General features: G+C 38.0%; 1 protein-coding gene and 1 pseudogene across 1 annotated transcript in view; one reads left to right on the top strand and one right to left on the bottom strand.

Moving 5' to 3' along the window:
• The first annotated feature begins 2457 nt into the window (after nucleotides 1-2457).
• Fam117b (family with sequence similarity 117 member B) overlaps nucleotides 2458-24427 on the top strand; it is a 101674-nt gene continuing 79704 nt past the window's right edge. The window contains exon 1 of the mRNA XM_026405371.2: nucleotides 2458-3233. Coding sequence (XP_026261156.2) covers nucleotides 2615-3233 — 619 coding nt within the window. The 5' untranslated portion in view covers nucleotides 2458-2614. The remainder of the gene's footprint in view (nucleotides 3234-24427) is intronic.
• LOC113194292 (transcription factor BTF3 homolog 4 pseudogene) lies at nucleotides 14473-14792 on the bottom strand (annotated as a pseudogene).

The following is a 24427-nucleotide window of genomic DNA, read 5'->3' on the forward strand; positions in this document are numbered from 1 at the left end:
AAACCAATTTCTATATGTTGCCTTTTGCCTACAACTTCATACAGTTACATTTCAACCTTGAAAAGAAAATGGAAAATTTGAATTATATCCTAAGATGAGCAAGGTTAAACTAGAGGAAGACATGTTTATTTCATTGATCCTTGAAATACAAGGACTTTCTTCATAAACTAGTAACAAAGATCAATATGTCACCTTGATGCACACTGTTTGCTATGACTCTTTCACAACAGATAATGCAGTCAAGGGCAAAAGTAAATGATGCTTTTATTCATTGCTATTGAACTTAAAAAAAACAAACTAAATTGTTCCAAGGTATCCAAATTTCCAAGCAAATTCCTAAATTTTATTTATATTTTTATTTTTTTAGCCTTCTTTACTGATTTCATGCTTTCGAAGCTTTTACATCCTCACAAATATCCTTTAGTACAAATTGACTGAAATGATTAATACTTGCTTCAGCTGAAGTGTTCCTTCTTATTTGCTTAAAGATAACCCCTAAACTGAACTGTCACATGAGAAGAAAAAGGCACTTAGGATTTGAGTTTCTGTAGGAAAGGATGAACCGATTCCACCAGATCTCATGACTGAGTCAAGGACAGTTTTACTCTTTGATCTAATAAACTTCTCTGTTAGAAACCAGTTATTTAGCTCAGAGAAGCTAAAAGCCTCTTCTTGCCATCAACAGTCTCTAGTTTGGTGATATTCAGAGTAACTGAACAGAGAGCCTAGGATACTAGAGCTGCTCGATTCCTTTTGGCTTAACTCAATTACGTAAGTATAAAGCTCCTACTTTGTGCAAGACAAAGTACCATGTACAGTATCTATAACATTCTTACTTAAAGACATGTCTCTTCTCCTTCTCATTAAAATCAGACTTAGTACTGTATATGGGTCTTGTTGGCAGTTTCCTGTGTTCCTCTTTAGTGAGCAACTATTTTGGTCTTCACTCCAGGTTGTTGAGAATATGTAGTAATGCCAGGTCTATCCAGAGTACCAGCCAACTTAAGGCAGGTTCCTGGGCTAAGGACTGGGTTTCTTTTTGTGTTGCGGGGAGAGAGGAAGAGAAAGGGGAATAGATGATAAGGAGAATTATGAGCCTCTGAATCATTTGAGATTCTAGAAATGTTGACTGCCTTCTATACACCACATTCTCATTGAACCCTTGGTTAATTATCAGAAGTGTATGAACGAGACTATATCATTCAACTGCATTTTACAGATAAGGAAACTGGCTGGTGACCACGGTCAGAGTAAATGCTGGATCTGGGATCCAAATCTCTTCTCTAGGTCTTCAAAGGCTTTCTGCTACAGTGTATAGGGACCCAGTTGGTGTATAGGTCTATAGCCAATTATACAGTACCCATCACCTCCACATTTTTACAGGACAAAATCTATCTAGAATGTCTATCTAATAAAGAAGTAAAGAGAAAAGAAGTAATGAACATGCCTGTGAAGGGTGTGGGTCTACCTTTTTCCTTTTTTGTCTTGATGAGGAGCCCCTTAGGTCATTTTAGAACAGGCTTCAATGCCTGCCATCTGGATTCTGTACCCATATCTCAAAGACTTGTTTCCTTCACTCAACTAAAATATGAATGGCTGTCCTAGTTCTGTCTCAAATAATAGTTATGAAGGTCAAATAAGGCACTAAATTGTAGCAGACATCCTTCCAAGATATTGGGAAATATGAAGTAGTTACTTAAATTCCTGATTACTTGAATTACTTGAGGAACCAATAGTATTTGGTAACTGAACTCAATTGATACTATCTAAAATCACATTCTAACCAAGATTTGGCCCTTTGTAGAGTTTTTAAAAGACAAGGAAAAAAAAAAGAGTAGGGTATAAAATGCCAGTAAGAATAATTAAATTTCTTACTCTTTTGAGCCCTACCCCATAGATGGAATGAGGACAGAACAAAAAGATTTAGAAAAAAAGCCAGAGAGAGACACGCGTACGTGTTAATAGTACTGTGGTAAGGAAATAAGTTATGGGGGAAAGGCTTCAGACTGTCCCTGGGGACCGCTCAGGTTCTGGGCAGTCCCTTTGGCAATACTCCAGAGTCTTGAGTCCCAGGGCTCCCCCCAGCGGTAAGGGAGAGACGGTATGATGAGGCGCGCACTTACATTCACAAGTACACATACATACACACACACACACACACGCACGCACGCACGCACGCACACACACGCACGCACATACGAGGCCTGCGTCCTCCGCTCCCCCTACCCCCGGGGGGCGGGTCTCTTTCTCTTTAAAGAGCTGACGGTCTCCGCACAAACCCAGGCTCTCTAAGGCCCCGGGGGCCCGGGACCAGAGCCGCTCGCAGCCAATGGGCGCGGTGGAGCGGCTCGAGCGCGGCTGACGCTGCACCAATGGGCGCCCGCGGGGGGCGGGGGCAGCAGAGGAGACACTATTGTTGATGAGGAGCAGCGACGGCGGCGGCGGCTGCACCACCTCGTTACTGCCGGCGGCGGCCCAGTCTCCCCCCGCGCCCCGGAGTCCGGCTTCGTCACTTGGTCGCGGGGACCTTCCCTCTGGCCCCAAGAATCCTCCCCCTGCAACCCAACAAGAGAAAACCCCCCTCGTCTCGCCCAGTCACCGGGGAGGGGGGACCATGTCCCAGCGGGTGAGGCGCAATGGGTCCCCCACGCCGGCCGGTGCCCTCGGGAGTGGTGCAGTCAACACGGCCGGGGGACCTGGGAGCCGCCTGCAACCCATGAGGGCGACGGTTCCATTCCAACTGAAGCAGCAGCAGCAACATGGCAGCCCCACGCGGAGCAACGGCGGCGGCGGCGGCAACAACAACGGCGGCTGCTGCGGTGGCGCCTCAGGCTCCTCAGGAGGCGGCGGCGGCGGCGGCGGCAGCGGCGGCGGGGGCCCGCGCACCGCCTCCCGCAGCACGAGCCCCACGCGCGGCAGCGGGAGCGCGGCCGCGCGCACCAGCCCCACGGTGGCCACGCAGACGGGCGCGTCCGCGACGTCCACGCGGGGCACCAGTCCCACGCGCGGCGCCGCGCCTGGAGCTCGTGGAAGCCCCCCAAGACCGCAGCCCCCGCCGCCGCCTCCGCTGCTGGGTACCGTGTCGTCGCCTAGCTCGTCGCCCACCCACCTGTGGACGGGCGAGGTGAGCGCGGCTCCACCCCCAACCCGTGTCCGGCACCGGAGGAGGTCCCCGGAGCAGAGCCGCCCCTCCCCGGAGAAGAGGAGCCCGAGCGCCCCGGTTTGCAAAGCGGGTACGTATCGGGGCCGGGAGGGGAAGGCAGGAAAGGGTCCAGGGGCTCCGCGCCGGGACTGCAGTGCTACAGCGGAGCCCGGGGCGGGGGCGGGGCAGGGGGCGGGGTGGGTGACCCCACTCCGGGAGTTTGGCCTCGCCTTTGCCGGGTGCGGGGTGCCCAAGCCGCCGCCCTTTGCCAGCCTCATTCATCCCTCCTCCGGTCCAGCGCGGTGGAGGTGGCAGCTGCTAACCTTGTATGTGTTAATGATAAACCTGGGGTTCTCTTTTCCGCTGGTTACTGCTTATCCTCCCTTGAGGGTGAGGCTAGAAATGGTTTGTCACTTTGTTTTAATGACGTGATTAACGCTTGCATAGAGGATGTATGCTGCTAAGTATTTCTGTTGAACAAAACAGTTTCAGATCGGGAAATTGCAGTCATTTGAACAATGGTCGATGGATCACTGAAGAGCCGTGAGGCTGGAAGCGTTTTTTTGTTTTTTTGTTTTTTTGTATTTCGTAAGACTTGATAAATGGATAGCAAGAAGTGACAAGCAGGATTCTTTTGGAAGGCTTATGGATTTTGTCTTGAGAATCTGGGTGTATTTCTGATACGTTGATTTTGCGTTTTGGATTACAAAACAAAATTCATCGTTTCTCTTCCTTCTGTTATTGTTTGGTGGACCTAAAATTTGTTGTTCTTACATATCTGACAGCTTTCTTGGGAAATGTCCTGAGTGAAGCTGTTCGTTTCCAAGTAGTCATTCAAAAAGAGTGGTTCAAAAGAAAAGCAGAGTGTGGAAAGTGGAAAGGAATAAAATCATTTGGCTGCCTTTCCATCAGAACCTAGTGAAAAAAGACACTTTTTTCACTAAAAATGGTGGGTTTTAGTTATGCAGTAATACATGTGCCAACATATACCTTTGTCTTTATCTGTTTGGGGGAATTTCTGTAGAATCTTATAGGAAGAATGGTTGGGAATTTCAGGAGACTTAGTACAGTACTTTCTAACCAAGTGTCAGATGAAGTGGTTTCAGAAGTGGAAAGAGTAGGATGAATCTGTTTTATAAAAGGTTTTAGATAATAGTTTTTGGGGAGAATTGCTCTAGAAAATGATCAACGGTAGAAACAGAGCCCTTTTTAAACCTTTTGAGAATGCAAATTGCTTTTAAAAAACTTTGATTGTTGAATGAGAGTACTAGGATTTTCTGCTTCTCCCTTCTTATTGAACTCCTACTGAGTGATTTTCATACAGATTCTCATTTTATCCTTCACCATAGCCTTTGGATAGGTTAAGTATCAAGTGGCAGAGTTGGTATTTGAACTCTGGTTGGTTGTATTTCAAAGACCAAGCCTTCAGATTTTATTAAGGAAGTAGTTTCATGAAACCTGAGAAATATATGGCACACTGAATTACATATACTTAGTTTTGTGGCAGTTCTTATCTGGTGAACAGGATTGCTTCAGTTTGCCTTTGGCCTTCTGGAGCCAGAATAGCGCATCAGGTGGAAGGGAAAGGGCTACTTAAGTAGGCATTAAGGTGAGAAAGGACCTGGAGCCCCCAGTCTGGTAACAGAATCGGGATATCCTGTCAGCTATTTGATACTCAAAGCAGAGAAGCAGCCTGAGGAGACGTGGGCTAAATTCAATATTGGTGAAGGTGGAGGAAAGTGCTTTTTTCATCTGGTTTCTGGGAGGCTGTTTCCTGGGATCTCAGGCTCCTAGTGTGCCCATTCCATTTTGCATGTTTTCCAAAGCTTCATTCCCCCAGATGTATCATTCTATAGAATATTTAGCTGTAAAATTAATTATCATGATTAACCCTCCCCCCATGAAAACGTACTCTCCTGGTGTGGCACTCTAAACCAAGTGTAAGGGATATTGCTTGTTATTAACTCTTACTCAAATGTAAATGTCTGATAGTTTCTTTCCTGGAATGTATTTTTGTTTCACCCTAAGGATCTTCTGTGCGGAGTGGGAAACATTGGAAAAATGTTTAATTTTAATTAATTTTTTAATTCTTAGCACATGCTATGATAAGTAATTTGCTGTTTTGTATGACTAACTCTGGAAGAGTCTTTAGTTACTGGAGTCTTTGATTAAAGGGCAGTTATCAGTTTGCAAGCTCAATGGAATGTGAAAGTTCTTACTTTAGAAGGAAAGGGTCTATTTCATATAGTTCTTTAAACCTCATGTGACTCAACTTCCAGATCAACCTGCTGGCTTCTAGGTGTCTTATTAGATGAGCTGGATGTCATAATTTTTGTTAGGGCTCCCTGAGTCCCTTAAGTTGAAGATCTTACTATGTGTATGTACCTTGTTGCCTCATTCTTCTGGGGTTTGAGCTAATCATTCTCTAATCTAGAACTTCCTTCTCTTTGCTATGATAAGGTAATCTAAGCATCCACCCCTGACAGATATTTTAAACATTCCATTGTCAGTGCTTGACTTCTCCATTGCAAAGTGGTTTGTCATTAGGAACCCAGATATGCTTAGCCAAGGTAACTAGGCAGCACTGTTAACTGTGGTTTGTTTTATGCCTTCCCTTCTTTTGCCTGATTTAGTCTTATTCAAATTTCAAATTCATATTTTTAAAATAAAGAGGTGGCATAACAGGAGAGTAGGCTTTGGGTGAACAGTCTGGGTTTAATACTGTGTTCTATCACTTACAAGCCAAGTGATATAGGGAAGTTAAGAACTTTGTAACCCTAAACATTCTTATCTGTAAAATTGGTGATGATATCTATTTCACAAGATGCTAGGGATAAATGAAAGAAAAACAGCATAGTAGCTCAGAAGTTTTTGTGTATCATATTTGTTTTGCTTTTATTTTTAGTGGCTGTAACAAATTGCCAATATAGCCTCAGTTTTCATAGTTGTATGATTTTTTTTAGTTTTTTTGATATAATGCATATGTGGGATACAGTGTGATGTTTTAATATATGTATACATTGTGGAATGATCAGATTAGGCTAATTTATTCATCTGTCACCTCAAATACTTAGGGTTATTTGTGGTGAGAACATTTAAAATCCATTCTTTTATATTTGTGTATTTTAAAATATGTAATCCAGTAGACTCAAGTTGAAAATCTGCCTATAATTTTTGACTCCTCCAAAACTTGACTGAAAGCCTGTGGTTGACTGGAAATTTCATTTAAAACATAGTGAATTAACACATTTTGTGTGTTATATTTATTTATATGGTGAAAAATACATGAGAACCTCAAGATATTACTTTTTACTGCTCCCTGCAATTTACCAAAAGTTGAACTGCTCAGGTGTAGAGGATCAGTGTCAGAGTGTGTTTACTCAAAATACTTGAGCTCACCGAAATAGCAACAGGATGTAGCTATGAAATTATTACAGTAGTACAGTAATACTGAATTTAATTTCATGCAGTTATGATTTAATACTGCATCCTCACCTTTGTTTACATTTCTCTTCACTGAGAATGGGGCCATATTTACTCTGTATGTGTGTACTAATTTTTGGTAAATGTTTTTAACTTTTTGTAATAGGCTTATGAATATTATATGGTAGAGGTGATAAAAATAGACTACCTATAGGTAATAGTAAAGTATATGGGGACATCTGTATTGTATGACATATCTAATGTTTAAACTTTTTTTTTGTATTTCTAGGCTATGCAGTCTTTCTGTGAATTGTTTTCAAATTGTTCTAGAATCCTTCAAAAATCATTTTATTTCACACCTGAGCAGTTCAAATCTGTGTTTTTCAGGGGTCAGTTGTACAGTATTATTAACTGTAGTCACCCTCATACCTTTATACTATGAATCTCTTCCACACGGTCATTCCTGACTTGTGCTCTTTATAATGAACTCCTAAGTGTAAATGTATTTTCCTGAGCTCTGTGACTCATTCTAGGAAATTGCCAAACCTTGGGAAGGGATCATGGGAACCTCTGATTTATAGCTGTTTGGTCAGAAGTAAAGGTGGCCTAGGACTTGTAGTAACTGTTGGGGGGCAGTCTTATGGGACTAAGTCTTTAAGGAGTGGAGTCTGTGCTATCTCTGTCTAGTTAGGATCAGAATTGAATTGTTTCTTGAACATCCATTTGGTGTCCAGAGTGAAAGAGAATTGCTGGTTTTCCTGTTGGAAAATGCCCCAGGGTATTTGTTTAAAAATGCATATTTTCAGGCCCTACTGTGGGCCTTGCAAATGCCTACCCATTCCCTGCACCCCTTCTCTCAATTTTGCTGTACTCTAAATTGAAAAATAGTCAGTAGAAGTCCCCAAAGAAAATAACTAGAAGACTTATTTAAAAAGAAAAGTAAGGGGCTGGGGATGTGGCTCAAGCGGTAGCGCGCTCGCCTGGCATGCGTGCGACCCGGGTTCGATCCTCAGCACCACATACAAACAAAGATGTTGTGTCCGCCGAAAACTAAAAAATAAATATTAAAATTCTCTCTCTCTCTCTCTCTCTCTCTCTCTCTTTAAAAAAAAAAGAAAAGTAATTAGCACAGTATTTGTTATTTTTATGGTGCAGCTGGGTATATTGATAGCAAGATGTGTTCTTGGGAAGTTTTTCCCTTACTCTGCATATATTAAGTTGTGTGTGAATTTGATGGTTTATTGGGGTTGGGAGAATGCTAAGAACAGCAATAAAAGATGCACTTCTCTGGACTAACAGGCACAGTTAGTAAGTAAGGTACTAGAACTTTGTATTTGTGGCATTTTGATGTCTGTTTTCTAGCACTTTATAAAGTACAGAACTCTAAAAATTCAGTGCTCTAACTTAATTTGGAGGGCTGCTGCTAATTTCACACCTTAAGGGAGTTCTTTTGGCTTGTGATGTCTGTATTTTACAATTGAGGTTGATGCATTATAGAGGTTTACTGTTAGGTCTCCATTTTGGCTAATAGACTTTTCACTTATTAAGTTCAGTTCTGTGAGTTTGATTGAACTACCTTATATGTTACTGATCAGGCAGTACCAAAGGTGTTTTTAAAAAACACAGGAAACTCCAAAGACTCAAACTAGCCATGTAAGACAGGTACATAGTATATAACATGATGAGTGCTGAGGGCTCATAGTGAATAATTTTACAGGAATGGGTATAGAAGTTTTCTGACAAGATGGCTTTTGATTTGAGTTGGAAAGGGAGGAACAGAACTTTGCAGTGCAAAGTAGAAAATGCACATGTCATGTTTAGTCCTGTATGGCTTAAGGGTAGAAAGAAGAGCCAGTAAAGAAGCCTGAGAATGTGATAGAATGTCAAAGGAAAGATTGTATTTCAAGGAGATGTTAAAGATTTTCACATGCTATGAAGAGAACAAGTAGACTGAGCTTATAGAATAGTTTTTTTTGGGGGGGGTACAGGGATTGAACTCAGGCACTCACCACTGAGCCCCATCCCCAGCACTATTTTTGTATTTTATTTAGAGTCAGGGTCCCACTGAGTTGCTTAGCACCTCGCTGTTGCTGAGGCTGGCTTTGAGCTCTCGATCCTCCTGCCTTAGCCTCTCCCGCCACTGGGATCACAGGCGTGTGCCACCAGGTCTGGCTAGAATAGACTTTTGAATTGGCATTTAGGTCAGTTGATGATCTTTTGAGTAGTATGTTGGTTATGAGTATGAATTACTCTTATGTCAGTGAAAGGAAGTAAAGTGACAAATCTGGATGACGAGTTGTGCTGAGTTTATTTACAGGATGGGGAAAATTTTAGCATATTACTGGTTTAGGAGAAGGGTTCAGAGGAGAAAGATTACAAGAGAAAATGATAATAGTAGATGGAGCAAGATCATGGAAAATGTGAGAGGTAGCAATGGGATCCAGTGTGTGGAGAGTCTGGAAATCTCAGAAACAAGTAAGGACCCTTTTTTTGCTGTGGAAGGGAAGGGCTAAGGCTGTGGTCAAGGTGATGGATAACTCAGCAGTAGAAGGGAAGGAAGTTGAGAAAGTCAGCTGTTTCCATTTCCAAACTACTGGAAGAAAACAAATAGTGTTCTTAATAATGTATACTTAATTTTGTTTTTTTTTTAGTTGCAGATGGACACAATACTTTTACTTACTTACTTTATTTATTTATTTTATATGGTGCTGAGGATTGAACCCAGTGCCTCACGCATGCTGGGCAAACACTCAACCACTGAGCCACAATCCCAGCCCCTTAATAATGTGTTTCTTAAATTAAGAGTTTATTTTTATCAAAGTGTATGTAATTTAAAATATCAGATATGTTCCCCTGCTACAGCTCTGTCCCCTCCCTACTTCCTGTCAACAGAGACAACCACTTTCAATTCTTATGACTTTCTTTTAGTGTTTATTAACTAATTTCTAAATATTTTATAAAATGCTTTATACTCTCACTTTAGGAAGTTTATTTCATTTCATTTATTATATAGTGACTTCTTGCTATGAAAAGTGTAGACTTCACTCTAATCACAATCCTCCCTATCTTCCTATTGTGGTTACAGCAGCCTTTTGGTTAATCAGTATTAATGTTTAAAGTATTATGACTATGGACTGGGGTTGTGGTCCAGTGGTAGAGCGCTCGCCTACCATGCATGAGGCAACGGGTTCAATCCTCAGTACCACATAAAAATAAAATAAAGATATTGTGTGCACCTATTACTAAAAAATAAATGAAAAAAAAGTATTATGACTATGTAGGTATTGTTCATATCAGAACCCTGGGGTATGCTACATTTATATTTCCTTTATAATGTTTTATGGTCCTTGAAATTAAAAATGCTTTGTTTTTTTGTTTGCTTCATTTTCTATGTACTTATCTCAGTTTCATCCCCCAACTTTTGATAATGGAAACTTTATATTAATTATTTAAAAACATATCAAGGACTGACAAAATACCTGATTTTTTGTTTTGTTTGTTAGTCAAGTAAATACTCTTACTATTGAGTCACATCTCCATCCCTTGTTTTTTTTTTTTTCCCCTTGGAAACATCTCTTTTGGAGTCTTTCATCCTTATATTCCAAACTGGACCATGAATCTCTAGGTCTGTGGTTTAGTTGCTGTCTGGGAACTTCTTTGGGAATTCCCATCACCTCTCCTGTTTTTTGTTTTTTTTTGTACTGGGGTTTGAACCCAGGGGCACTTAACCACTGAGCCACATCCCCAGCCTTTTTAAATATTTTATTTAGAGACAGGGTCTTACAAAGTTGCTGAGGCTGGCTTTGAACTCATGATCTTCCTGCCTCAAACCCTTGAGCCACTGGGACTACAGGCATGTGCCATCGTGCCTGGTGTTCTTCTCCTAGTTTCTGTATCTTCCTTTGCTGGATTTTATGCTCCTATAATTTTTGAGAGATGGCATTTGGGAGGTAGGAGTATAAATTAGAATTCTTCTACTTAATACTAAAGCACTTCAGATCAGACATGTGTCTCAATGATAGAGCACTTGCATAGCCTGCTGGAGTCTCTGGGCTCAGTCCCCAGTATCACAAAAACAAACCACTTCATTCTCCAGTTTCTATAATTGCTGTTGAGAATTCTGTTGCCATTCTGATTCTTAATTCTTTGTATGTGTTCTCTCTTTGAAAGTGTTACTATCCCTGTGAAATAAAGAACACCTTAATGTGAGGTGTTCTGATTATTTGATTGTTTTCTATTCAGTGTGCTGTTTATTCTGTGGGCATTTTTTAAAAAGAGGCTTCATTTCTTGATTTTTTCTTCCATCATTTCTTCTATTTATTTTCTCTTTTTGGAACCCCGTTATCCAAATGAGATAACTCTTGAATTAAACCAGCTTAAAAAAATTTCTGTTCTAGTTTCCATCTCTTTTTGTTTTCCTTTATAGCAGATTTATTTTATTTTGTATCATTCTATTGAATTTTACATTTCGACTAGTGTATTTTTCGTTTTTCAATAGCACTGTTCTTGCTGTCTGACTGAAAATATTTATAAAATGTGTAAATACCCTCAAAGTTTTCTTTCACTTTATGCATTGTTCGCAGCTCTTTTTATCTTGATCTTTGTCTTATTGGAAACTTTCCATAGTTTTCTATTAATATTTAAACAGAATACTAAAATGCTGATTAGGTGCTTTGTGGGTTAGCCTGAGGGATCTTTTCTGTAGCCTTGATAAAATTTGTACTCCCAATGTCTTCTCTTGATCCAGTTTCCCCAGTGGGTAGGGTCCTTCAATGTCAGGTCAGGATATGTCTGGTGTCTAAGTCCAGAGGCTGTCTAGTTATAACCTGCTCCAGTTTTTTAGGTCCCCCCTCTCCTCTGGAAAAACTCTTTTAAAATTTTAATTTCCATTTCTCAAGGAATCAATTTATGACCAGTAAGTTGAGATATAATAATCTAGTAATATATGAGTACAGACTGATTTCTTTGTGTTTATTTGGCCAACTTATTAGCTTATTCATTTTGTCTGGTTTTCTTCTCTCTACTGGTGATAGTGTCATTACTCTTCTAGTTATAGAGTAATGTGGCAAGTGAGCAGGGAAGTAGAGAAAACTTCAGTTTTATGTCTTTTAAAGATATTTTTATATCAGTTGGGACCTATTTTTCCCCCTTTCTTTGGATTAACTATTTTTTACAATTCCTTTTTATGGTTTTTTTTTTGGTTTGTTTTCAGGTATACTTTTTTCAATGTGTTCTTAGTGGTTGAACTTTGGAAGAGATGGAAATGTTCTGCGTCTGTGTTATCTAATATTTCTTGTTAGAATCTTATGTTAATATACTTATGATTTCCTCCTTCCCATCCTTTGCTATCATTGTCAAATATTTTGTTACTTGTCAGATATTTTATTATCACTGTTATAGACTTTATAATACCTTGTTAGTACTTTAATTGGTTATCTTTTAGAGCAATTAAAATAGGTGTTAGAGTCTGTAAACAAGTCAGGATGGCGCCTGGCATTTTGCCAGAGGGAGTGGTTTATGAAGTAACACCAGCGAGCCATTAAGTGTGGAGATTTCTTATTGGTTGACTGCTGTATCTAGTTTATGTTAATTAAGATAAGCTGTGTGGAATGTATATATACCCCTCCTGTCCTACAATAAACAGCTCCCACTCCTGCTGTACCAATCTACACAAGTTGCTCATCACCCCCCAGTTATTTTGCTGCAGCCGGACTGCAGCAAATAGGAAGAAAGTTTTTATATTTACCCCCATTTTTCTATTTTGAGCACTCATAATTTCTTAAGATAGGGTGGTTGTAGTATGAAAAAGGGCTTATTGAGAAGCAAAAGATTGATAAGGTTTGTTAACCAATTAGATTTGAGGGATGAGGAAGATGAGAGCATAATGGCTGAGATTTTGAACCTCCTTGGGTGGTTGGGTTAATGTTAGCTGGTTTTATAAATGATGTTATATTCTGTATGCAACAGAGTAGGACATGAACTTTTGGAGCATAACACTAAATATTTTAATAGTCAAAAGCAATATAGCAAGCAGTGTGGAAAATTTGGAAGATAAAAAGAAAATGTTCATGGGCTGGGGATGTGGCTCAAGCGGTAGCGCGCTCGCCTGGCCTGCGTGCGGCCCGGGTTCGATCCTCAGCACCACATACAAAGAAAGATGTTGTGTCCACCGAAAACTAAAAAATAAATATTAAAAATATTCTCTCATTCTCTCTCTCTCTCTCTCTAAAAAGAAAAGAAAATGTTCATTATTTTTATATATTGCCTTCCAATTTATCATTCCTAAAAGTTTTGTAACTATTATTTTACTTGATGTTCTATTGGATCTACTGGATTATATCTAGTAGTTTTTGGAAAATCATTTTACATTAATTTATTTTTTCATTGTGCATGTATGTTGATATTTTAATTATAAGGACAAGTGATGTCTATTTATATTATCTTAGAACCTACTCTCACTTTGTGCAGAGCAGCTTATAAGGTCATGAGAGGGAGTCCTTAACTTTATGGGCTTTAGAATTTAAGACAGACAATATAATATTTACGGGTTAACAGTAAAAACAATAAAATATCTGATATTGCTAAGAAGAGCAAAAGCCTCACATGACGATCTTGAGTCATAGTGCTTTTGTTTGCAGTCAGGAATTGCTATGTGACTTGTAGGGTAGAAGTCGATTTGCTAGTATTTTGGACTAGACAAAAGGGAAGTGAAGGGAGAGGAAGGGGGTAAGAGGGTAGGAATGATAGTAGAATGAATCAGACACTATTATCCTATGTGTATATATGATTACATGACCTGTGTAACTCTACAACCTGTACAGCCAGAGAAGTTATACTCCATTTATGCATGATGTGTCAAAATGTGTTCAACTATCATGTATAACTAATTAGGACAAATAAAAAAAGATTTTAAAAAATCACTTCTTTTTTTTTTTTTTTTCATTTTAAAAAAATCACTTCTAAAAAGCGATTGCCATTAATGCTATCCTCAAGAATTCCTAGAACATCTACGCCTGGAAATTGTGCTGGGTGTGCCCTGCTACGGAAATGTTATGTCTCAATTGTGTAAGGAAGATTGAGGCTCTGCAGTTTTGGACATTCTCTCTCCCTGTTGAACTTTTTTTAAAAATCCTATGGCCCAGTGACTTATGGTATCTTTTTTTTTTTTTTTTAATGTAAAGGTTTGTTTTATTTCTACTGGGGGAAGGAAGAGGATAAATAGAACTGTTTTCCAGTTTGCTGTCCACTGTATACACACATATCCACATGCATATATATAAATTTGTATATCAAAAATACTCCCAGAAAACCAAGAAGTAAAAGCCAAAACACCCTCCTCAGATTTGGTGGCACACCCTGTAGTCACAGCGGCTTGGGAGACTGAGGCAGGAGGATCACAAGTTCAAAGCCAGCCTCAGCAAAAGTAAGGTGCTAAGCAACTTAGTGAAACCCTGTCGTATAAAATACAAAAAAGGGGTTGGGGATGTGACTCAGTGGTCGAGTGCCCCTGAGTTCAATCCCTGGTCCTCCCCACCAAAAAATACTAAAAAAACACCCTCATACTGCACCAATACTTCATATTTTGACCCAAAGAAAAGATCCTGGGAAGAAGTGCAAAATGCAAAATCAAATGACTGAAAAATGCTGAGCAAGCAGCATTATTAATATACAAAATATTTATATTACTGAACTAGTAACAGGTGATGTTCTGTGTGTCTAAAATTTGGAACCATATAGCTGATTTGTTAAATCTAGCCCAGGCCAGATTCAAAATTCAAAATAATTAGCTTTATTCTTTTTTTTTGTTATTGTTGTAGATGGACACAATACCTTTATTTTGTTTGTTTATTTTTATGTGGTACTGAGGATCGAACCCAGTCCCTCATATGTTTGAGGCAAGCACTCTGTCACTGAGCCACAATCCCAGCCCTAGCTTTATTCTTTGATGCTTCATCAAAATTTTTTATAAGATCTGGAACATTGTCATCCTATTCATCAGTGTCTTCTGGTTCTTGTGCTTTACTGTCAACACTTGGCCATGGGAACTGTTCAGCTAATTTCTTAAGGCTTGTTAAGCTGTCAGCACCAAGCTGACTTAATATTCCAGGAAACACTTCTGTGATTGGTTTGGCTTCTGCATGACCAGTAATTGTGAAGGTATTAGCAGACAGGGATGTTGGACTTTGGGATTGTTGAAATGAATAACTGTCCCATCATCTTTAATCATGTTCAGCTCTTTGATACAAGCTGTATTATTCCCAGTCAGTTTTTTTTTTTTTTTTCAGAGAAAGAACTCTGAAGCTTTTTGTCATGAGCGGTAGCCGTTCTGTATACCACCTTTCTTCGAGCTGTACCCTTGCCCCTATCTGCAGTTTGGGTAACTTTTATTGATACATGCTATTGGTAAATCTGAAGCAGGGAGGGCCCTCCAACACCAGCAGGCAGCAAGAGCAAGATCTATGGTGTCTTTTATAATTAATCTGTTTCTGTCTTCTCTCAATTCAGGAAGGGAGAACTTGCAATCTTTAATTGAGACTGGGTAAAAGTTTCATTGAATGAATGGATGACTTTCTATGAGAGAATATGGTAGGAGGAGAAATGGTAGAGTGGTGTTGAGAGACAGTGACTTATGTCCATTTCCTATTGGTTTGGAGGTCTTGGGTACCATTGGATGTTGTCTATACATCTACTTGCTAACTGTATTTGTATGTGTTAAAATTCATCCTTTTTGATACGTGAATTTTGACAAAAGAATACAATTGTGTAAATATAACTATAGTCAAGATATAGAATATGTTGATCACTTCTAAGGTTTTTCTCATACCTTTTGAAGTCATTCTCCTTCATATCTAGGTCATATAAATTGATTAGCTTTTATTTTTTTCAGAATGTCATGGAAATGAGTTGTAGAATACCTAACCTTTTGAGTCTAACTTCATTCATGTAGCAATACATACTTGTTGCATATATCAGTAGTTAATTTCTTTTTATTTTCAGTTGTATTTCATTATATGGATGTACATACTTTGTTTATTCACTTGCCAGTTGAAGGATATTTGGGAATTTGCATTTTGGAGCTATTATGAATGAAGCTGCTGTAAGCGTTTGTATATAGTTTTGGGGTTCTTTTTTTGGTGAACATAGTTTTTATTTTGTTAAACATCTAGGAGTGGGGGTTGTTGGGTCATATGATAAGTGTATGTTTAAAAGAAACTACCAGCCAGGTATGATGTTATACACCTGTAATCCCAGTGTCTTGGGAGGCTGAGGCAGGAAGATTGCAAGTTTGACGCCAGCCTCAGCAATTTAACAAGGACCTATGCAACTTAGTGAGACCTTGTCTCAAAATAAAAAGGGGCTGGGGAATTTACTTTAGTAGCAGAGCACACCTGGGTTCAATCCCCAGTTACCCCCCCAAAAAACAAACAAACTACCATTTTCCCAAAGTGACTTTTTGCCAATATTTTGTTAAGGATTTTTACACCTATGTTCCTGAGGAATATTGGATTATAATGTTCTGTTCTTGTAATGTCTTTGGTTTAGGTGTCAGAGTAATCCTGGCTTCATAAAATGAGTTGAAAAGTATCCTTGTCCTTATCTGTTTTGGAGAAGAGATTCTTTGGCATTGGTATTATCTCTTTCTTAATTTTAAGTTAGAATTTCCCTAGTGAAATCATCTTGGCCTGGAATTTTCTTTGCTAGATTTAAGATATCAAATCAGTTTAATAGATACAGGATTATTTTGATTATCCATTTTTAATACACTTATTTATTTTTTAATGTGATGTTGAGAATCGAACCCAGTGCCTCATACTAGGCAAGCGCTCTACCACTGAGCCACAACTCCAGCCCTAAATTAATTTTTTTTTTTGAGAATTGAACTTTGGTACATTTGGTCTTTCAAGGAATTGGTCCACTTATGTACATGATGTTGTGGTGTTTCATTATTCTTTTAATTAAATCTGTGGAGTTTGTAATGGTATCTTCATTTCTTCCTTCATTCTTGTTAGAAATTTGTTATTATTTTTCGTGGTTAGTCTTGCTGTAAGTTTATCATTTTTATAGAACTTGTCAAAGAACCAGCTTTTGGTTTCATCAGTGTCTTTAATATTTTGTCATTTCATGAATTTCTGCTCCTGTCTTTATTATATTCTTCCTCTTACTTGACTTGGCTCTAGGTTTTTTTTTTTAATATTTATTTATTTTTTAACATTTATTTTTTAATTTTTATGTGGTGCTGAGGATCGAATTCGGGCCCCGCCTGTGCTAGGCGAGCGCTCTACTGCTGAGCCACAATCTCAGCCCCAAGTTTCCCCCCCCCCCAGCTTTTCAGATGGAAGTTTAAATTATTAATTTGAGATCTTTTTTATTTTTTAAGTGTTTTTAAAATTTTTTATTTTTTTTTAGATATACATGACAGTAGATGTGTATTTTTGACATTATACATACATGGAGCATAACTTCCCATTTTTGTGGCTGTACGTGATGTGAAGTTAACATTCATATATGAACATTATATTGTGTTTTCCATCTCCTCTCCCTTCTCTTTATCCCCCTTTATCTAATCCAGTGAAGTTCTATTCTTCCCTCCATCCCCCTTATTGTGGATTAGCAACTGCATATCAGAAAGATATGGCCTTTGGGCTTTTTTAAAAAAATTTTTTAAGAGAATTTTTTAAACATTTATTTTTTAGTTATAGGTGGAGACACAATATCTTTATTTTATGTGGTACTGAGGATTGAACTCAGTGCCTCATGCATACTAGGTGAGTGTTCTACCTTTGAGCCACAACCTCAGCCCCATTTTTTTGTTTTTATAAAAAAAAATATTTTTTTAGTTGTTGCTGGACCTTTGTTTTATTAATTTATTTATATGCGGTGCTGAGAATTGAACCCAGTGTGTCACACATGCAAGGCAAGTGCTCTACCAATGTGCTACAACTCTAGCCCTGGCCTTTGGTTTTTTGGGATTGGTTTAGTTCATTTAGCATGATAGTCTCCAGTTCCATCCATTTATCAGCAAATGCCTTCTTCTTTATGGCTGGGAAATATCCCCTTGTATGTATACATATACCACGTTTTCTTTATTCATTCATCTATTGACAGGCACCTAAGTTGGTTCTATGGCTTGGCTATTGTCAATTGAGCTGCTGTAAACATTGATGTGGCCATTGTCATTATAGAATGCTCATTTTAAATCCTTTGAGTATATGCTGAGAAGTGGGATAACTGGGTCAAATAGTGTGGTTCCATTCCAAGTTTTCTTTTTTTTAATTTAATTAATTATTTTTTATACAAATGGAGCACAGTGTTTCATTTCTCTGGTTGTACATGATGTAGAGTCATACCATTTGTGCAGTCATACCCATACATAGGGGTAATAATTGTCCATCTCAATCCACCATCTCCTCCCCCAACTCCTCTGCTCAATTCAAAATTCCTTTAGTCTTTCCTTGGCTTCTCCCCCCACCCCTTTATGGATCAGCAAACATTGAGCCTTTGGTTTTTTGGGGATTGGCTTATTTCACTTAGTTCGATATTCTCCAGCTCTGTCCATTTACCTGTAAATGACATAATTTTATTATTCTGTAAAGCTGAGTGATATTTTATTGTGTATGTATATATCACAATTTCTTTATCTATTCATCTATTGAAGAGCATCTAGGCTGTTTCCACAGTTTAGCTATTGTGAATTGAGCTGCTGTGAACATTGAGGTGGCTGTATCTCTGTAGTCCTTGGGTATAGATCAAGGTGTGGGATAGCTGGGTCAAATGGTGGTTCCAGTCCAAGTTTTCTAAGGAATCTCCATTCTGCTTTTTAGAGTGGTTGTACCAATTTGCAGTCCCACTAGTGATGTATGAGTGTACTTTCTCCCCCACATCCTTGCCAACATTTATTGTTACTTGTATTCTTGATAATTGCCATTCTGACTGGAGTGAGATGAAATCTCAAGGAAGTTTTAATTTGCATTTCTCTAATTGTTAGTGGTGTTGAACCTTTTTTTAATATATTGCTTGACGGATCATAATTCTTCTCCTGTGAGAAGTCCCTGTTTAGTTCTTTTGCCCATTTATTGATTGGGTTGCTTGTTTTTCTGGTGTTATGCTCTGTCTGAGGTGCAGGTGACAAATATTTTTTCTCATTCTGTAGGCTCTCTCTTTATGTTCTTTATTATTTCCTTTGCTGTGAAGAAGCTTTTCAGTTTGATACCATCCTATTTATTGATTTTCTTTTTCTTTCTTTCTTTTTTTTTTTTGACCCAGGGATTGAACTCAGAGGCACTTGGCTACTGAGCCACATCCCCATACCTATTTTGATTTTATTTAGAGACAGGGTCTCACTGACTTGTTTATTAACACCTCGCCGTTGCTGAGGCTGGCTTTGAACTCACTGTCCTCTCAAGCTGCTGGGATTACAGGCGTGCACCATTGCGTCCGGTCCATTTATTGATTCCTGATTCTACTTCTTGCACTTTGGGAGTGTAGTTGAGGAATTCAATTCCTGAACGGACATGATGGAGATTTGGGCATAATTTTTCTTCTAATAGGCGCAGGACAGGGTCTCTAGAGACCTTCTTATCTAATAATGGCATGTAATGGTATACATAATTTGCTGAGCAGCTTTTATATGTATCCCAAAACTTGAAATGCTGTATTTTAATTTTAATTTACTTCAAAATATTGTCTAGTTTTCTTTGAAGCTGCTTCTTTGACCCACAGATTATGTAGAAGGGTCTTGTTCAATTTCTCAATATTTGGGGGCTTTCCAGATAGCTCATTTATTAATTGGATTCCATTTCAGAGAATATATATATGATCTCTTTTCTTATAAATTTTTTAAGGTTTGTTTTGTATACCAAGATGTGATACACTAAACAGATGTTTCATGTGCCCTTGGGTATTCTGCAATTTTTGAGTGGAGTATTCTAAGCCAAATTAATAGTGGTATTTAGGTCTTATATATCTTTGCTGATTTTCTGTGTATTTTACCAATTACTGAGAGAGAAGTAATTGAATTCTTGAAATAAATTCGTTGATTTTTCTGTTTCTTTCAGTTCTGTTAGGTTTTGTTTCTTCTATTTACAAGTTTTTTTAAAAATGTGTATTAACATTTAGTATTGTATCTTTTTTGGTGAATTAAACTTTTTACTATGTCATTCTTTCTATCACTGGTAATTTTACTGTTTTTTTTTAAAAAAATAACTTTATTATATGTGGTGCCGAGGATCGAACCCAGGGCCTTACAGGTGTGAGGCGAGTGTTCTACTGCTGAGCCATAACCCCAGCCCCGGTAGTTTTCCTGTTCTAAGTGTACTTTGATAATTGTATTTATAGTTCCATCCCTTCTATATTGTATTTAAAGGGCTGTCTTGTAGACAGCATGTAGCTATCTGGGTCTTGTGTTTTTTTAAATATTTTTTGTAGTTGTAGATGGACAGAATACCTTTATTTATTTTTATGTGGTGCTAAGGATCGAACCCTGTGCCTAATACATGCTAGGCAAGTGCTCTGCCACTGAGCTATATATAGCCTCAGCACTTTAATCTAGTCTTGATTATCTCTTTTAATTAGCTATGTTAGACGATTTACATTTAGTGAATTATTGGTATGTTTGGATACAGGTTTGCTTTTTTTTTTTTTTTTAATTTTCCATTTCTTCTTTTGTTCTAGTTTCTTCTCTTTTCTACCTTTTATGAATTGCTTCACAATTTTTTTTTTTTTTTTTTTTTGGTACCAGGAATTGAACTCAGTGGCACTTGACCACTGAGCCACCTCTCCAGGCCTATTTTGTATTTTATTTAGAGACAGGGTCTCACTGAGTTGCTTAGCACCTCACCATTGCTGAGGCTGGCTTTGAACTCACTATCCTCCTGTCTCAGCCTCCCAAGCTGCTGGGATCACAGGTGTGCACCACTGAGCCTGGCTGCTTGACTATTTTTTAGTAATTCGTTTTAATATATGTACTGATCTATCTTCCTTCCTTCCTCCCTTCCTCCCTTCCTCCCTCCCTTCCTCCCTTCCTCCCTTCCTTCCTTCTGGTTGAACCCAGGTACTGAGCCACATCCTCAGCCCTTTTTATTTTTATTATGTTTGAGACAGGATTTCGCTAAATTGCTGAGCATCTCACTAAGTTGCTGAGGCTTGCTTTGAACTTGCAATCCTTCTGCCATAGCTTCCCAAGCCATTGGGATTATTGGCATATGTATTGATTATTTGGGTTGTATCTTTTTGTATAGATTTTTTTGTTGGTGGTTGTTATGGTTATTACAATATACATTTCTAACTTTTAATATTCTCTTTAAAATTAATGTTTAACACTTCAGGTGAAATGTGGAAATCTTAGAGTTATATGTCTCTTTAGCCTCTTTCATTTATGTTATAGTCGTACTGTATATTACATCTTTATACATTGAAAACCACATTAGCATTATAATTTTTTTGTTTTGATACTAGGGATTGAACCCAGGGGCACTTAATCACTGAGCCACATCCCCAGTCTTTTTTAAATTTTTTTTTTTTTTTGTTTTAAAGAGACAAAGTCTTGCCGAGTTGGTCAGGGCCTTGGTAAGTTGCCGAGACTGGCTTTGAACTTGCTGTCTTCCTGCCTTAGTCTCCTGAGCCTCGCATTACAGTTTTCCTTTCAGTAATTATTTTAATGGATTTAAGGAGAGAAAAGTAATCTTTTACATATCCATGTATTTATTATTTCATTAGCTCTGTTTTATTCCTTTAATTCTAGTTTCCCTCCGGTATCATTTTACTATTTTCTGAAGACCCACATTTAACATTTGTTTGAGACAATTTTTTGCTCTTGAATAAATTATATTTTCTTTAATCCGGAAACATCTCCCTGATAGACTTATTTTCAGTGAATATAGAAATCTCAAATTTCACATTCTTTTTTTAAAATATTGTTTTAGTTGTTGGCAGACCTTTCTATTTATTTATTTTAAAACATTTTTTAAGTTGTTGATCGACCTTTATTTTTTATTTATTCATTTATATGTGGTGCTGAGAATCAAACCCAGTGCCACCTGCATGCTGGATAAGCACACTACCACTGAGCTACAATCCCAGCCCTTATTTATTTATTTATTTATTTATTTATTTAAAATAACGCTTTATTTGTTTTTATGTGGTGTCGGGGATTGAACCCAGTGCCTCATGCATGCTAGACAAGCGCTCTGCCACTGAGCCACAACCCTGGCCCCTATTTATTTATTTATTTATTTTTTTAAAAGAGAGTGTGAGAGAGAGGGGGGGACAGAGAGAGAGAGAGAGAGAATTTTAACATTTATTTATTTTTTCTTAGTTCTCGGCAGACACAACATCTTTGTTGGTATGTGGTGCTGAGGATCGAACCCGGGCCGCACACACGCTAGGCGAGCGCGCAACCGCTTGAGCCACATCCCCAGCCCCCTATTTATTTATTTTTAATATATATTTTTTAGTTGTGGATGAACCTTTATTTTTATTTATTTATTTATTTATTTATTTATTTATTTATTTATACATGGGGTGAGAATTGAACCCAGGGCCTCACACATGCCAGGCAAGTACTCTACCACTGAGCCACAATCTCAGCCCCGAATCTCACATTCTTAAAAGTGTGATTTGTTGTCCTCTGGCGTCTGTGATTTCTGATGAAAAATCTATAATCATGAGAATCATTGTTCTCTTATAGGTTATTTTTCTCTAGCTACTTGGAAGAATACTTTTTACTTTAGTTTTGATATTTAGCAATGTGATTATTTGTAGGCATAAATTTAAATTCTTTGGGTTCACTGAACATCTCAAATCTATAAATTTATGTTTTTCATGAAATTTGGCAAGTTTTCAGTCATTATTTTATTAATTTTTATCTCCTGTACTTTTTTCCTTCTTGTACTTATGTGACTCCAGTGATAGGAACCTTTTGGTATTCTCTCACAGCTACTTGAGGCTTTTTTCATTTTTTTTTCTATTCTTTTTCTACTCTTGTTCAGATTGGGTAATTTCTGTTGATCTATTTTTAAGTTTACTAAGTCTGTGTTCTGTCATGTTCATTTTGTTGTTGAGCCTACACAGTGATGTTTATTTTATTTTTTCCCTTACTTGTCCCCTCCCCTCTTTTCCTTAGGGTTGAGAATCAAACCCAGGGCCTTCTATACTAAGCAAGTGCTCTGCCACTGAGCTAAACACCTAATGGACAGTGATTGTTATTTTAGTTACTATGTTTTTCAACTCTAAATTTTCCATATATATTTTTTAATAATTTCTGTGTGAAAAGTTTTCTTTTCATTAATTTCATATGTATTTGCCTTTACTCTAGGGAACTTGAATATAATAGCTGCTTTAAGGTTTTTGATAATTCCAAAATCTGAGTCATCTTAGGTTTGGTGTCTCTTGTATTTTTGGATATTTTGACTATTATTATACTCCTCTAAAGAGTCCTATCAGAGACATCTGGAAAATGTTGATTTTTTTTTCTTTTAAAATGTAGGTCAACCTGGTAGAATTCAAACTATATAGCATCATGCTATCTTCTGTGGGTTGTAGTTTTAGTGTCAGTTTAGTTTTCAAAGTGAGGGCTCCTTTTCCTCCAGCTCCTCCTTCTCCATGGTTTATCTTCACATTCTGTCTCCCTGGAGCCATTTTCTTACTATAAAGCCAGGATTTTAAACTTTTCTGCACTATCACTCACTTTCTACAACTTGGTCTGTCTCTAGACTAGAATGGTGACAGCAAGAAGAGGAAGAAATAACCTGTTTTTTTTTTTTTTTCCTGCACTCTGCTAATCACAGGGAGTTTCTTTTACTGACTGTTCTATACAGAAAGAGTTTTATATGTCACTGTGGTTATTGCTACAGGAATGTAGTTTTGTGACTGGTACTTGCCTTGGGCCAGGGCAAGAAATACAAAAGAGAACTGGGATTCCACCTGCATCCTCCATCCTGCAGAGGGGCCCCTCTCCCAATAGCTTAGCCAGGAAGAAAGATTCTCCTAGGCCTTTTCCCATCCACTTCTCCTTTTAGTTCCAAGATGCGGGCTGCCCTTGAATCTAGTCTGGACATATGGGAAGGGAAAAGCTTAGAGAATCACTTCCATATCAGTTCTTCAAGTTTTTATTTTGTTCCCCAGTTTACTTGCTATTTATTTTTTTGAATCTCTAGCAAACTTCTATATATTCTGTGTAGTTTCTAGTGATAATCAGTTCTAGAGATAGTGTGTTTATTTAGTTCATATTAGCCAGAACTGCAGGCATTTCTTCCTCTCCAAGTTTTAGTTTTAGAGATTTATTCAGAAGTCTGTGAATAATATAAAATATAGTGAAACTATGGTTGACATTTGTGGAATACCTTCTGGATGACAACTACAATGCTAAGTGCTTTGCATTAACTTAATTCTTGTCTTGCTCTTGTGTGTGGATGTTATCACCATTTTAATGTAGAGGTTAATTTGTTAGTGGTCACATAGCTTTTAAGTGGTGGAACTAGTGTACAGACCTGGGCCTTTCAGACCTCAGAGCCTCTTATTCATTTACTGTGCACAAAATTATATTTTTAGCTTCAGAGTAATGAAGCATTTGAAATAGTGTTTTTACATTCTTTTTTTTATAACTTACTCCTTCCACTTAAAATGTTGGAGACAATTTCCATGTTAATAGGTGTACTTCTTCAACCTTTTTGTTGCCATATGGTATTGTTAGATGTTCCTTTGCTGTTACAAATAGTGCACAGTGAACATTAAAAGTGAGCTATTTTACCTCATTTTCTGATTGGTACTAGAAATATTGAGTTAATTGTGATTTGAATGTGATCAAAAACTGAACTTTTGGATTCTGAGTGTGTACTTGTGTTAGTGTTCTATCACTAAAACAAG

This window comes from Urocitellus parryii, chromosome 1 (genome assembly GCF_045843805.1).
Source record: "Urocitellus parryii isolate mUroPar1 chromosome 1, mUroPar1.hap1, whole genome shotgun sequence".
Taxonomy (NCBI): domain Eukaryota; kingdom Metazoa; phylum Chordata; class Mammalia; order Rodentia; family Sciuridae; genus Urocitellus; species Urocitellus parryii.